Source organism: Sesamum indicum, linkage group LG6 (assembly GCF_000512975.1).
Source record: "Sesamum indicum cultivar Zhongzhi No. 13 linkage group LG6, S_indicum_v1.0, whole genome shotgun sequence".
Lineage (NCBI taxonomy): Eukaryota > Viridiplantae > Streptophyta > Magnoliopsida > Lamiales > Pedaliaceae > Sesamum > Sesamum indicum.
The window spans coordinates 22,920,964-22,935,314 of NC_026150.1; the positions used below are offsets into that span (position 1 = coordinate 22,920,964).

A 14,351-nucleotide genomic window follows, 5' to 3' on the forward strand; every position below is an offset into this window, starting at 1 on the left:
CTCCTGGAACATAGAGAACATTGTGCTATAGACCCTTTTCTTTCTTTATTTTATGTTATTTTTTCCCGGGCTGAGGAGCTAGAGGGAATTCTTTTTCTCTTAAGATTTTTTGCAGCTGAAACTTGGTCTGAAGATCCCATTTGGTTTCAGGCAATTACCATGAAGGAAAGTCTACTAATTTCCAACATGGCATTGGATCTTGAAGTCAGTGAGATCAAAGCTCCTACTCCCATTCGAATTGTATCTCCAGTGGAGGGAAGTCAAAATGATACAGATGATAGTCAGCACTTGTGTATGAATAATCTGGAATTTCCAGAGGATCAGGAATTACAAGTTTTTTCAGATAGTCAAGGAGACATCCATGCAGAAAATGAGTTAACAAACCATGAGAAGTCTTTCATCGAAAAGAAGTCTACTGGTCCTGACAGTGTCCAGAGTCCAAGGGATATCTCCACATTCGAGGAGTTCATGGACCACTTGGATCAACAGCTCAACAAAATTGAAGAAGAACTCGAAACATGTGTTAGGTTTTCAAACGTACTTCTGGAAAGGAAGGAAAAACCAGAATACTCAAAGGTGCAACACGCAATAGAAATTCTTGAGGGCGTTCGGCATACTAGAGAAAGGTTTTTGTTTGAACCACACTCTTAACTGTTGCTTAATGCTTTACATGTTTTCATCTGCAAAACTACATTTTTGGTCCTAACTTTAAAGGGGTGGCATTCTTAGGACTTCCAAATATCAAGGTGGCAAGTTACTCTATTATGCTTTCAAATTTTTGCAATTTTAGTTCACTGCCCCATGGAGAACAATATAATTTTGTCGGAATTTGATCACATGAGGCTCACTTTACTAAAAATTTGCGATTTGGCATTTTGGGTTGAAAATTCGCATGCATTTTGCTTGTGAGATTAAAATTATTACCCATCAAACTTATAGGACTGATATTGTCACCATCTCTTAATTTATAGGACTAAAATGATTGCTGACGTTTCAATTATAAGTCTTATAAATTAAGAAGTGTCAATTTTAGTCTTTCAAATTTGATGAGTAGTAATCCCACACTAAAATATGCAAATTTTCCCTCTAAAATGAAAAATCCCCTACTTTTTTAGTCATGCGAGCAGCACGTGATTGAATTCTAGCTGAATTCAAAGTCTCCGACCAGCAGTGTGCTGAAATTACAAAAATGGAAAACATGGAGTAAATTTACCATCTCAATACTCGGATGTCCTAACAATGCCACCCCTAAGTTGCAAGACAAAAAATTGCAGTTTTTCGAGTTATCATCAAATTCCTTTTATTCTTTCTGCGGTTGGTTACTGACAATCCATATGTTCACAGAATTGCAGCTATGAAGCAAACAAAATGAGTTCTAATGCAGTGCCATTTTTTGCGCGATGATGAGAGATGAGCTGCGTTTTGTTCCTGGAACAGCCTTGTTTGTATTTCTCTGATCAAAGGAATCACACAAAGAGAGATGAGCAGGCATGTGTATGATGATGAAATATCTGCTGGCTATTACTATTTTATTTTTTCCTGTGAACTATTTGTTTTGCTTGTCAAATACTTGAGTAATGTACATACTAATTAGCAATATATTCATGTATTTATAAATTGCCCCCACCTTTCCTATGTTTGGTTTAATTATAATTTTTTTTTCATTGTTAGGTAAATTACAAATACCCTATTCACAATGAGCCCATTTTCTTAGTTATAGTTTTTATCTATTTTAGAGAATTGACTAAAATATTTTTTTTCAATTATAATCATATATATATTTTAAAAGTTTTAAAATTGTTTTATGGATTTATGCCTTATTAATTATTCACTTTACTTGATCTCATATATTTAGATACTTTTTCAAACATATATTTTTTTTTTAATTTTAGCAAGGCTAAAGCAATAATTTTCACCTGAGTATCTTATTTGGGATAATTACACTTTTCTCTCATTGGTCTAATTACACGTAAATACTCTTGTGGTTTGAAAAATTACATCTAGTATCTCTAATGTTTGTTTTTGCCTTAGGTCATTCTATTAGTCAAAATTTATCGAGTCTGTTGATAACAAAAAAAAAAAGAATGAAAATTTATATTTACATTCAATTGATTTATTACTGACTTATTGCATGTCAAATAAATATTTTTCTGATCAAATTACCAAATTACCCTTATCTATTAATTTGGTTAGAAAAACATGTGTTTGGCCTGTAATAAGTCAATTAGATAAATATAATTTTTTTTAATATCAACAAATTTGATGAATTTTAAGTAATGAAGGGATCTATTTATAAGACGGAAACAAATATCAAGGTATCTAAGTGTAATTTTTTAAATTATACGAGTCTACGTGTTATTACACCAAACTTTAAGAGAACCAATGCAATTATTCCTAATTAATTTTCATTTGAAAGGATTTTTTATAATTTTTCAAATAAAGAAAATATATTCATAATTATGCCATAATGTACCCTTTTACAATATAATGTTGCATATTGACCCAGTCGATATTCCATTTATTAACTTATAAAGTTAACCTCTTCAATTAATTTTGAAATTTGATAAGCATTTTTCTATATTTGACCATTTTAATATTATTAAAATTTTCATTATGTTCTTATTTTTAGAATTACTAAATATTATTCAAAATAGATTCAGAAATATTGACTAGATTATTTCACTTGATCGGTCAACAACATAAAGTTATAATTTCGAAATATATATTATTTTTCTGAAAATACAGTTAACTTTATGAATTTATTAAACTTTCGGATTCTTCTCATCCGAAGTCAATTACAAATGGGGTTTTAAATTTTACAATAATAATTAGAGAAAAGAATAATTTACAATCTCTTTAAATTAATAGAATTCTTTTGATTTTGGTCAACTATATCTAATATATGTTAAGAAAGCAATTGAATTCACAAAATTATGTGGCAAAATTGTTGGCGTTTCATTCTTCAAAATGAGATCTCACAATGGAAACTAATAAAAACCCACTTTTTTCAAAAACCTCTCTATTTATAAATGGAAAGAAAGAATTAATCTGTGGCATTATGATTCTATATTCAACCACTTGCCTATATATATAAATGGCATACAGTATCAAGAAGACAACATCGTATCCGTAATCTACATTTGCAAAGAGTTCATCACAAACACAAGAACTAATTAGAGAAAATGGCAGCCAAATGTTACCTTAACATGATCCCTTCATCACTTCTCTTGTTCTTGTCCATTTTAGTACTTGTTAGAGGTGTTTCTTTGCCTCCAAGATCCTTTCATGTCATCAAGTACGGCGCAGTCGCCAACGGAAGAACGGACAGCACTCGTGTAAGTCATGAATATATCAGAAAAACAAACCTCGTATATTTAAGGTGGCATTGTTATATCAACACTTGTTGGCTTAGTTGGTAGGGAAAATATTCTAGTTAGATGTTTATGGGTTCGATTTTCCTATAAGCAACCTATGATAGGGTTAACCACCACCTTAAAAAGTGTGGGATCTCACTTTTTTACGACTCATTGTAATAATATTTCTTGTTTTTCCCTGTTTTAGGCCTTTCTTAGAGCATGGGAAGATGCATGTGCGTACAATGGAAGAAGTAGGGTTACGATCCCACAAGGGACATATTTGTTAGGATCAGTGTCCTTTGAGGGTCCATGCAATGGTTCAATGACCTTTCTGATAAAAGGGACTCTAAGGGCTCCGACGGATCCCGGGAAGTTCTTCACTGACACATGGATCGGCTTCCGGTACATGGAGAACCTGACGGTGAAGGGCGGCGGATACTTGGACGGCCAAGGGGCTGCTGCATGGGAATACAATGACTGCCACAAGAATCCTAACTGCAAGCCTCTTCCTGCTGTAAGTTCAATTGTTGTAATTATTCAGTTAGATTAATGTATATCATTGGAAGTAGAATTGTTCTTTTATCTTCATTTTTAATTAGTGTGAGATTCTGTTTTCTTGTTAATTTTGAGATGAATTTTCTTGCCATATATAGGGAATAAAGTTTAATTAGAGCAATTTTCTGAAGAATTTTTGGGTTCTGCGATGTGATGGATTTTAGAGGAAATAAACTTATAGCATCTCAAAGATTATTCATATAAATGGAAATGCAGAATCTCAGAGACCTGTTTGAATGAGTTGATAACTATAAAAAATTAATTTCAGAATGAAACAATGGCAGTTACTAATAAATTTGGATTTATTTGTGCTGATTTGAAATTTTCAGAAAAGGAAAGCTTGTAAGATGGATTGTTTAGTGAGAGATTTTCTTGTCTTAAATCTTACTATTTTCAGACACTGAGGTTCGATTTCGTAAGAAACTCAAAGATCCAGTACCTAAGATCAATCAACAGCAAGAACTCCCACATCAACATATTTGCTTGCTACAACATGGACATCAGCTACATCAGGCTGTCAGCACCAGCGAACAGCCCCAACACAGACGGCATCCGCATCGGCAGCTCAAGCAGAATCAAGATTTCACGGGCCGTCATCAGCACAGGAGATGACTGCATATCCATGGTCTCTGGCAGCCAGAACATCGACATATCCGACGTCTCTTGTGGGCCGGGTCATGGGATTAGCGTTGGGAGCCTGGGCAGAAGTCATCAGCACGAATATGTCACAGGAATAAGCGTGCGAAACTGCACGTTTATAGGCTCAGATAACGGCGTGAGGATCAAAACATGGGCTCCCTCCTTGTATAGTCTGGCTTCAAACATAACCTTTCAGGACATTGCCATGATAAGTGTCCACAACCCTCTTGTTATTGATCAACAATACTGCCCATTAGCCCAGTGCCTAGAGGTAAGCTCTTTTGACGTCCTGTGCTCTGAAATTTCAAATAATCATAACCATCTACGTATGCCAGACCCCACATGTTTTCACTGTTGAAATGACTATGATTGTCCTTAAATACTCTTTATGTATCGGTGATGATACTTCTTTTCTTGTAGGGTGATTCGGCTGTGCAAATAGAGAATGTGATATTCAAGAACATTTGGGGCATCTCAAGTACACAAGTTGCGGTGAATCTACAATGCAGTGGGGCGCTGCCTTGCAAGAACGTCAAAATCATAAACATCAACTTGGCGTACAAGGGCCGTGGGGGACAGGCGAAAGCCCTGTGTTCTCATGTGTTGGGATCTTCTTATGGAAAACAGATCCCTGCTGGCTGTTTCTAGCTGCTTTTCTTTTTGCTTCACTTGCAGTAACTACAGCTTTCACTAAATCACTAACTTGAACTACATATACACCTTTAGTGCACAAAATCCTGTGTTTCAATTTGCACTAGTGGTGTATTTTAGTTTACTCAAGGTGTAGATATGTTGGAGGAGCAAACGTTGCTCATACGGTCTAGAATCAGAAGAACGTTTTCATTGAAATCCTGTCTTTGATCGATCACTTCAAGAAACTCATGAAGTTTATTTCGAATCAAAGAAATCCTGGACTTGAGGGATACTTTAATCTGCTTGATATATTATATCTCAGAAATTATCCAAATTTGTTAAATGGGAAAATCAAAATTACCAAAATTTAGCATGTTGAATTCTTGAAAGTGTGTTGGAGCAAACTATCCCACATTGATAGCAAAACTGCAGACGAGGGTGGAAAGTGAATAAATGGGGACCTAGTGGCACATTAATACATACTTACCTGGACGGGGTCGATGGGTGATCAAGAAGGCCCATGGCCTAGGTTGGTGACCTCCATTGCACTCAGGAGGGGTGCCCGCCTAAGGTCGGCCCATAGTGGTCGAGCCTACGTCGTAATTTGTGGTAGAGGGGGCTTGCGTTCGCGCGGCCCCTGCCCAATTCATTATCTTAAATTTTGTGATACGACCTCGATCACTATCCTGGCCAAACGAAAGATATCTCTCATGTACTAGCAAATTGCAACATAAAGCTGCATTTTTGCTTCTTCCATGTAATGCAAAATTGCGAGCCTGCCCAATTTTCGATGTCTATAGATAACGGAAAAAATTTGTATGTTCTCATGTATTACATATGCTAGTAAGCCAAGTTTAACATATGACCGTTAACTACGTTCTGTTCTAAACCTCTATTATATCCGGTTGATATGTTCCACCGGCCATGAACTCATGTACTTCTCCATTCACTTCAATCAAACTACATCCCGGTTGTTTCTCCATCTGCTTCTTCTTCATCGTCATCCTTTCCTGCACTGCTTTCCTGAAATCCCCTGAGGCTGCATAGACGTTTGACAACAATACGTGAGCACTCGTGTCATCAGGATCCAACGATATCAAATTTCTTGCTGCCCATTCAGCACTGTCAACGTACCAATGACTACTGCAGGCTGATAACAGCGATCCCCATATAATAGCATCAGGTTTCATAGGCATACTTTTTACAAGCTCTGCTGCATCTTCAATCAAACCTGCTCTGCCTAGAACATCAACCATGCAACCATAGTGTTTCATTGTTGGCTCGATGCTGTATGTTTCTGTCATCAGTTTAAAATACTCTCTTGCTTTATCGACTCGTCCTGAATGATTGGATGCTGTTAGAACCGCAATGAAACTCACAGAATCCGGTCTAAGATTTGAAGATTCAAGCTCCAAGAACAACTCAAATACGTCATCTTCAAAGCCATTTGTTGCTAAGCCTAACATCATTGAGTTCCAAGATGACAGCCCTTTCCATGGGGTGGTCACAAAAACTTGGCGTGCCGTCTCAACGTCTCCAGACTTGCAGTACATGTCGATGATTGCTGTAATTACAATCACATTCAGCTCAACACCGTTCTTCTTGATATAGTCATGGATCCATTTCCCTTGTTCAAGAGCTCCTAATTTCGCACAAGCATTCAACACACTTACCAGCGTAAACTCACTAGGCTTAATCCCCATCTCCTGCATCTCGTAAAAAAGCTCCAATGCCTCAATCCACTTCCCATTTCTAACATAACCACTGATCATAGTATTCCAAGAAACCTCATTTCTACATGGTATCTTACAGAACAATCTCCAAGATTCCTCCACTTCACCACACTTTGCAAGGCCCATAACCATCGAGTTCCAAGCGACAACATCCGAATCTCTATCTTCATCAAACAGTTTCCAAGCATTGCCCAAAAGCCCACAATTCGCATACATGTGAATGATCGAATTTCGTATAAACGGATCAAATTCCAATCCTAGTTTAACGATTCTTCCATGAAGCTGGGCTCCATCTTCGGCTAACCCCAGCTGAGTGTAAGCCTTGAAAACTGATGGATAAGTGAGCTTTTCGGGCTGAACTCTCGAGTCCACCAGCATTTCAACAAAAAGTGAAATCGCAACATGAGGGTCTGAACTCTGAGAGAACCCCCTGATAACAGTATTCCAAATGAAAAGATTTGGTTCCTCAATCTGCCTAAAGACTGAGAACGCATAGACCAAGTCCCGGTCCGGGCCCGTGGCGCAGAAGGCCAAGACCCGGCTAGCAGCCACGGCGTCTTTCGCTAGGCCCGTTTTGATGATATGGGCATGGATTTTCTTCAGGTCTTTGATTGTGTGGCAGTTGGTTTCCAGCATTGACAGGAATGGTTGGTCGGAGATAAACTTTGAGATAGAGGTTGATGGTGGATTGAAGGAGCAAAAACATGGTGGCATTCGTGTGTGAACTTTGTTTGTGAATCAAATGATCAATGTGTAATAGGAGAAGAAATATTGCACAGTTATGAAAGCTCAGAACAGATTCTTACCTTTTAAGCGTGGCTTCGTGGCAGAGTTTAAGGTTTGTGAATTAATGGAGAAAATGGGCAAATTCCGGTGGCGTTCTCATCAGTTCGCGGTAATGGATAAGGTGCTTCCGACAAGTTGTATGAGGATAAATTACAATGTTTTACAGCTTCTGTTTTATATATACAGTAAAACCTCTATAAATTAATACTCTATAAATTAATAAACTTTCTAAAATAATAAAATCTTCCGGTCCCGACTTGGGCCTTTGTAAAAAATCATCAAATTCGATAAAATAATAAGATAATAATTTTTCAGAAAATTCCTTTATAAATACTAGGTCCCATTAAAACTCTAAATTAATAATTCATAAATATTATAATTATAAATATTATGATAATTTGCTAAAATATGAAGTCTGTAGTGCTTTACGCATTTGATCATTCATAGATGATTTTGCGATGCCTTTTAGATGAAAAGACATGGTTGGGTATTATGAATTATTTTTTTTTTCATATTGAGATTTATATAGTATATGTTCATTCATCATGTATGAATATATTTAATTGGCTATAATAGTTATTTAAGTGCAACGAATTAATGTAAACATGTATATGTAAGTAATTTCAATGAATTGATACATGCTTCTATGAATATGATAGTTAATTGTATACAATGAATTGATATTATACATAAATATATTTAATTAGTTACAAAGAATTGATTGATGCATGAATATAATCAATGAAACATATATGAATTCAATTATTTTAATACATATGTACTAAATTTGCTGAATTTAAAAAGTCTCTCTTTTAATTAATAAAATATTAATTATCGATAAATTAATATCTCTCTAAATTAATAAAATTTCATGGTCCCAAGGTTATTAATTTATAGAGGTTTTACTGTATATATTTTTGAACCCCAAAACAAACTACATATTAATAGATAGAGGTTTTTATATACACAAGATGTTGATGTATGCGATTCTCGCGAACGTATAACATTTTTTTTGGTGTGAGATGATAAAAAAAATAAATTATAAAAAATAAATTGTAATAAATGTAGAGAAATAAGATGAGAGAGAAATATAGAGTACTGAGTAGTTATGAGAAAAAAAAATATAATTATGAGAGCATTAAAAAATATTGAAATTACTAATCTGATCAAATTTTTTTAAAGAAAAGAAATAAAATGAAGGGTAAATTTTCAGTATTTAAAAATTAGCACGACAAAAAAAAAATTCTTTTATAATAGTATAGCTAGTTATATAAATCCATTTGCGATATTATTCTTCGAAATATTCTAAATCTATTGCTAGTATAAAATTTATAAAAAAAACTTAGACAGTTTGTGTAAATGATGTCATTAAAATTGGACGTTGCCGTTTCTTTTGCTAAATGATCCACTGCTTGATTTGCCTGTCGACAGTATAATGCAAGCTGCAAATTGAGGAACTCAGTGGAGCTCCTCCAAAGTCCTGCAGTAACGGGCTCCTGGAAATGTTAATAGAACACAACTTTAGAATCATATCAATAGTAAGATGTTTGATTTTCGATTGTGTTGCCAATTTCACTCCATTTTTAATATGTATTATATCCTATATGACTTTTGAATGCTGCTGTAAAGTTGATGGATCCTCCACATCCTGCTCCAAATCCAACTTTCATAATCTATTCTACTAGACAAGGGTTTAATAATATTTATTATCCCGTATATTAAAAGGTGACGAAATAAGGACCCTAGATATAAGGGTAAATGTTACCCTGATTTTTATTTTTTATTATTTTATTTTATTTTTTATAATTATAAAATTCCGGCTATTAAATTTTTAAAAGTGATCGGAATTTGCTTAAGTGATTAAAAATAAGGGCTTTCTCTAGGGCATCTGTTGACTTGTATTTGTTTTAAAAATCAAGTTCGACCTAAGTCACTACAAGAAAATAGAAGATTAATGACAAAAAAATCAAATGACAGAACTGTTTATTTTGTCACAATAAGAAATTTTATGATTTTAATAATTATTATTATTTTGTAAAAATTGTTATTAACATGAATTAATGACAAATATGTGCACAAAGTTATCACTAAATACAATTAGTGACTCGTGTATAGTGACGATCTAGTAACAACAAATAATAGTTGTCACTATTTTATGTTACCACTAATTTGTCACTAAGGGCATGATTTGTATACATGAATGGAATTAAGTAGGAATGGAATGGATTGAGGAATGAAATAAAGAACGGAAAGGAATCACATTGGATAACATTTCTATGATTGGTATACTCAATAAATTAGAAGATAATATAATTCATTCCTTAGTTCGTTAGTTGATCCATTAACATAATTGATAATTAAAAAATAATAATTAGTAATGAAATAAATTTATATTTATTGCAAAATTTCTCTTTTGTAATTTTTCTAAAAGAATTATTATTCATATTTTTTTGAAAATATAGAATTCAATTGTATAACAATAGTATTTTAAAAACCGAAGGTTATAAACAGTTTATAAAACATCTCTTATATTATTAAAGATATGCATTTATATAAATTATTTATTTGCATAATGAATAATTTATTGATTCGTCAAACATATAGATAATATTTTTCTATTCAAATAAAAATATTAATTCAAATAATCAAATAGATAATGTATTTAATCAGACATTTATCATTATTTATTCAATACTTAGTTAAGGAATTTTTTTGAATTAATAAAAATTAATTCAATACCAAGATTATTTTTTTTTTACCATGCATATATAATTAATTCTCAATACTCGATACAAAAATTATTTAAATTTAACATCAATTAAAATTTAAACATTAAACTAATACAAGGAAAAAAGAGAGAGAAAGAACTTTGATTTCCAATATGTTAGGAGGGAATGACTAATCCCTTATCTGAAGGAATAAGAATTCCCATGGAAATGGGTATTCCCAAACTCAAAGCATACCAATCAAAGGTGTGGGAATGGCCATTCCATTCACATCCCGTTCCTACATACTAATTACACCCTAGTTGTATTTAATGATAATTTTATATATATATTTTTGTCACTGATAATTATATAGTGATAAAATCAAAATTATTGTAACTTAACATATATTATTAATGATAGCTTTAAAATATCATTTTATAGTTTGTCAAAATATCATATTTTCTTGTAGTGAGTGCTTAAGTGGAACAACAACTCTGCCACATAAGCCATGACATGGAAGAAAAGAATGAAACACTTTTTATTTGGGATTTTTTACTAATTGGATATTTTTTTTTTATTTCTTCTCTGCCATATAAGCGCTTACATGAAAATAAATATCAAGTTGCATTAAAATAAATTTTGAATTTATATTATATACTAGCTGTGATGGCATGGCGTCCTTAAGCATATAATAAATAATCATACACACTTCATGATATATTATAAATTAAGAAAAATATAAAACCTAATACATCAGTTTCAAACAAAAAAAATATATAAATACAATAAATTATCGAAAATAAAAATATTACTTTATAAATAATTATAAAACTTAAAGGTATTTTATATAATACAAATTTAATTAAAAAACTAACCCTGACCCATTCCCCATCGGCCCATCTCCACTCCTGCCTCCGCCACCAAACCCTCCCCCCTTTGGCCGCCGTTGAGGTGGCGGGGTGCCCCAATCTAGGGGACGTTGATGTCGCCCAGACCGGAGTCGATGTCAAAGGGCGCGATAGCGTCAAGGGAGATGGATTGGGGGGTGCTAGTGGAGGCGAATGCGGGGGCAGGGAGGTTAATTTTTTATTTTAATTTATATTATATAAAATAATAATTTTATTTTTATAATTATATAAATAATAATTTAAAATTAATTTTATATAATTTTTTAATGTAAGTGTTTATGTGGCAGATAAAAAAAAATAGTGAATCATAAAAAATCCCAAAAAAATAATTTTAATTTTTGTCCACATAAATAAATTTTGATTACTTTTAAAAATTTAATAGCTTGACTCCCGCAGTTACACACACATTAAAAGAAAAATAAAAAATAAAAACTTTGGGGTACCAAAATTTCCTATCCATTTCATCCAATATAAAGTTTCCTATCCATTTATCTGACCAAATATAATATAGTGATAGGAAATTACAAAGTAAAGTGTAAGCTAAGTAGGCTTTAAAATTTGGATATCATCAATTGGTCAAAAGTACAAAGTCTAGGTTAGGATTTTGGCCAACAACCAACTCCCCCTCTTTACTCTATGGTCCTACCTTTTTTCTTTAATTCTATTTCCATCCCTCACCATTTCAATAATAATACAAAGGAATAGTTACATCATTTTCCTATAAAGTTTGATGTAATTATCCAGAGACTTTATATATTTTAAAAAATTACGTCTAACACTCTTGATATTTATTTTTGTGTAACAAATAGATCATTTAATTAGTCAAATTTCACAATTTATTTATATTAACAACAAAATTAAATAAAAATCTATATTTACTCCTAATATAAATTCAATTTAAGATGTAACCAATAAGGAAAGAAGAAAACAAAATTCTTGAAAATAATAATGTGTAAAGTACAAATTTAAATTCAAGTAAAATTTAATAAGTGATCTGATAAGGATCAAACCCGATTGTAGGGTAAAATAGTCAATTTATAGATATCTATATTTATACTATTATAAAAGAAAACTTTTTCATTGTACCAATTTTTGAATATTCAAATTTATTCTTTATTTTATTTTTTTCTTTTAAAAAAATTGATCAGATTAATAATTTTAATATTTTTTAATAATCTCGCAAATATTGTTTTCCTCTTAACTACTCACTACTCCAGATTTATCTCCCACTTTACTTCTCTACATTTACTATGATTTATAATTGTAATTTGCTTTTTCTACAAATTCTTTTTTTTCTTTTATCATCTCACACCAAGAATTTTTTGTATGCTCGTGAGAACCGCGTGCGGTAATAAATAATTATAAAAAAAAATTATCGTATAAAATTTTTAGTACCCAAATTTACCCTTTATTTTTTTTTCTTAAAAAAATCTGATCAGAATAGCAATTTCAATTGTTTTAATAATTTCACAATTATTATATTTTTCTCTTACCCACTATTCCACGTTTCTCTCTCTTTTTACTTCTCCATTTCCATATGTCATATTTTTAATAAACACATAATTTTATAATTTATTTTTCTCTCTCACCTCACTCCATTTCTTTCTTCTCAAGGACTTTGTCATCCATTTACATCACAATTATATTTTTTTCCCTCTTTATTTCATATTATAATTTTTTTTGTATGATTGTAAGGACCGCGTGCAGCAACTACTTATCACTATGAGGACCACTATCCATGTCATTAGTCTTGTAAGTGACATATTTTATGTTTATAGCCACTTATGTAGATAAATATTTCATATTGATTGTAAACGAGAAATTCAAGTGGTTATAAATTTTAAGACTTCCATTTCGAGTTAGCTGTATTTTTAAAATAAAATTATGACGTTCATATAAAAAAAACGAACAATACTTGTTCATCAGGGCACCAATTAAGCCGCAACCAAATAGAGCAACATCATCCTTGCGCGCACGCATACACATACATATATATGAATTGATTTTTCTATTATAAATTAATGTTGTATCTTATATTTTATTATATTATTTTATATAATACAAAGATAATTATATTTACATTCCCTAATCTATCTATTTACACAAACTATTTCAATCTTTTGTGTGATTCAAAAAAAAAAAAAAAAACCATCTCGGACAACTGTAAAGCAGTAGTAGTTCGTGTAGTGATGTTCATATTTCTCGGAGTGTATATATATAACTTTTTAAAAATCAGAGGTAGTTGTATGATGATATCGACAATCCTAATGGATATTTTTTGAAAAAGTAAGAATAATTTTTATAAATAGATCGTAGGCCAAGACGTATAAATATAATTATCCCTATAATATATATATATATGGCATGTGTGTATAAAAATTTGAATAATTGATTGAGTTGGATCTCAAGGAAGATGAGATGTTGGGTACCTGAGGAAACATGGTCTGAATTGGGGGCAACACATGCCCACTTCATCTCCAACCTTAATAAAGGCAAAAACTTGACAAGATGGTTACCTAAAAATTACTTTTTTTTGAAAAAATAAAAAGGAAAATGTATACAAAAATGAATATGAATATTAGTTACAAAGCACTTTGTAGTTGGTGGACAAAGCTCAATTAACTACCCAAACCAAAAAAGAAAAAAGAATCTAATAAAAATTGGATAGAATTAATTATTACATCTTTTAAATACTAACAAATATGTTTGGAATTTTTTATCTCCAAAGACTATGGTCCTTGCTCCACAATATTCTTGGTGGAGTCTATTCCGACTTTTGGTAAATCCTCCCAACTTTAAAAAAAAAAAATTTAGTCCTATACGTTAAGAGTGACGATTTTAATTCAATTCAAATTAAAAATTGTAATTTGGTTCTGTAATTTTAAAATTGTGATGATTTTAATTATTTTCAGCCAATTTGACTGGAAAATTTCATGTCGTCAACCATGTTAATATCTGAATTGCGACTTTTGACTAATTTGATGACTTGACAGTCCAACATGTGTTCTTCTTTTTTTTTTTTTTTTTTTTTTA

General features: G+C 32.0%; 3 protein-coding genes across 4 annotated transcripts in view; 2 read left to right on the forward strand and 1 right to left on the reverse strand.

Annotated features, from left to right (window-relative positions):
- The window catches only part of LOC105165551, a 4,697-nt gene extending 3,080 nt beyond the window's left edge, over positions 1-1,617 (forward strand). The window contains exons 3-4 of the mRNA XM_011084605.2: positions 151-626; positions 1,345-1,617. Coding sequence (XP_011082907.1) covers positions 151-626; positions 1,345-1,372 — 504 coding nt within the window. The 3' untranslated portion in view covers positions 1,373-1,617. The remainder of the gene's footprint in view (positions 1-150; positions 627-1,344) is intronic.
- On the forward strand, positions 3,183-5,389 carry LOC105165841 (exopolygalacturonase-like). The gene is made up of 4 exons (XM_011085003.2): positions 3,183-3,335; positions 3,562-3,870; positions 4,309-4,821; positions 4,971-5,389. Exons 1-4 carry the CDS (start codon positions 3,183-3,185, stop codon positions 5,196-5,198), a joined length of 1,203 nt encoding a protein of 400 aa, XP_011083305.1. The 3' UTR covers positions 5,199-5,389.
- LOC105165552 (pentatricopeptide repeat-containing protein At2g42920, chloroplastic) lies at positions 5,952-7,831 on the reverse strand. 2 transcript variants are annotated; one of them, XM_020694525.1, is made up of 2 exons: positions 6,318-7,831; positions 5,952-6,222 (listed from the first exon to the last, which is right to left on the reverse strand). In XM_020694525.1, the coding sequence occupies exons 1-2, from the start codon at positions 7,628-7,630 to the stop codon at positions 6,144-6,146; spliced, it is 1,392 nt and encodes a 463-aa protein (XP_020550184.1). In that variant the 5' UTR covers positions 7,631-7,831; the 3' UTR covers positions 5,952-6,143. The 2 variants fall into 2 exon arrangements, with proteins under 2 accessions (XP_020550184.1, XP_011082908.1); XM_011084606.2 differs by having other exon boundaries at positions 5,952-7,831.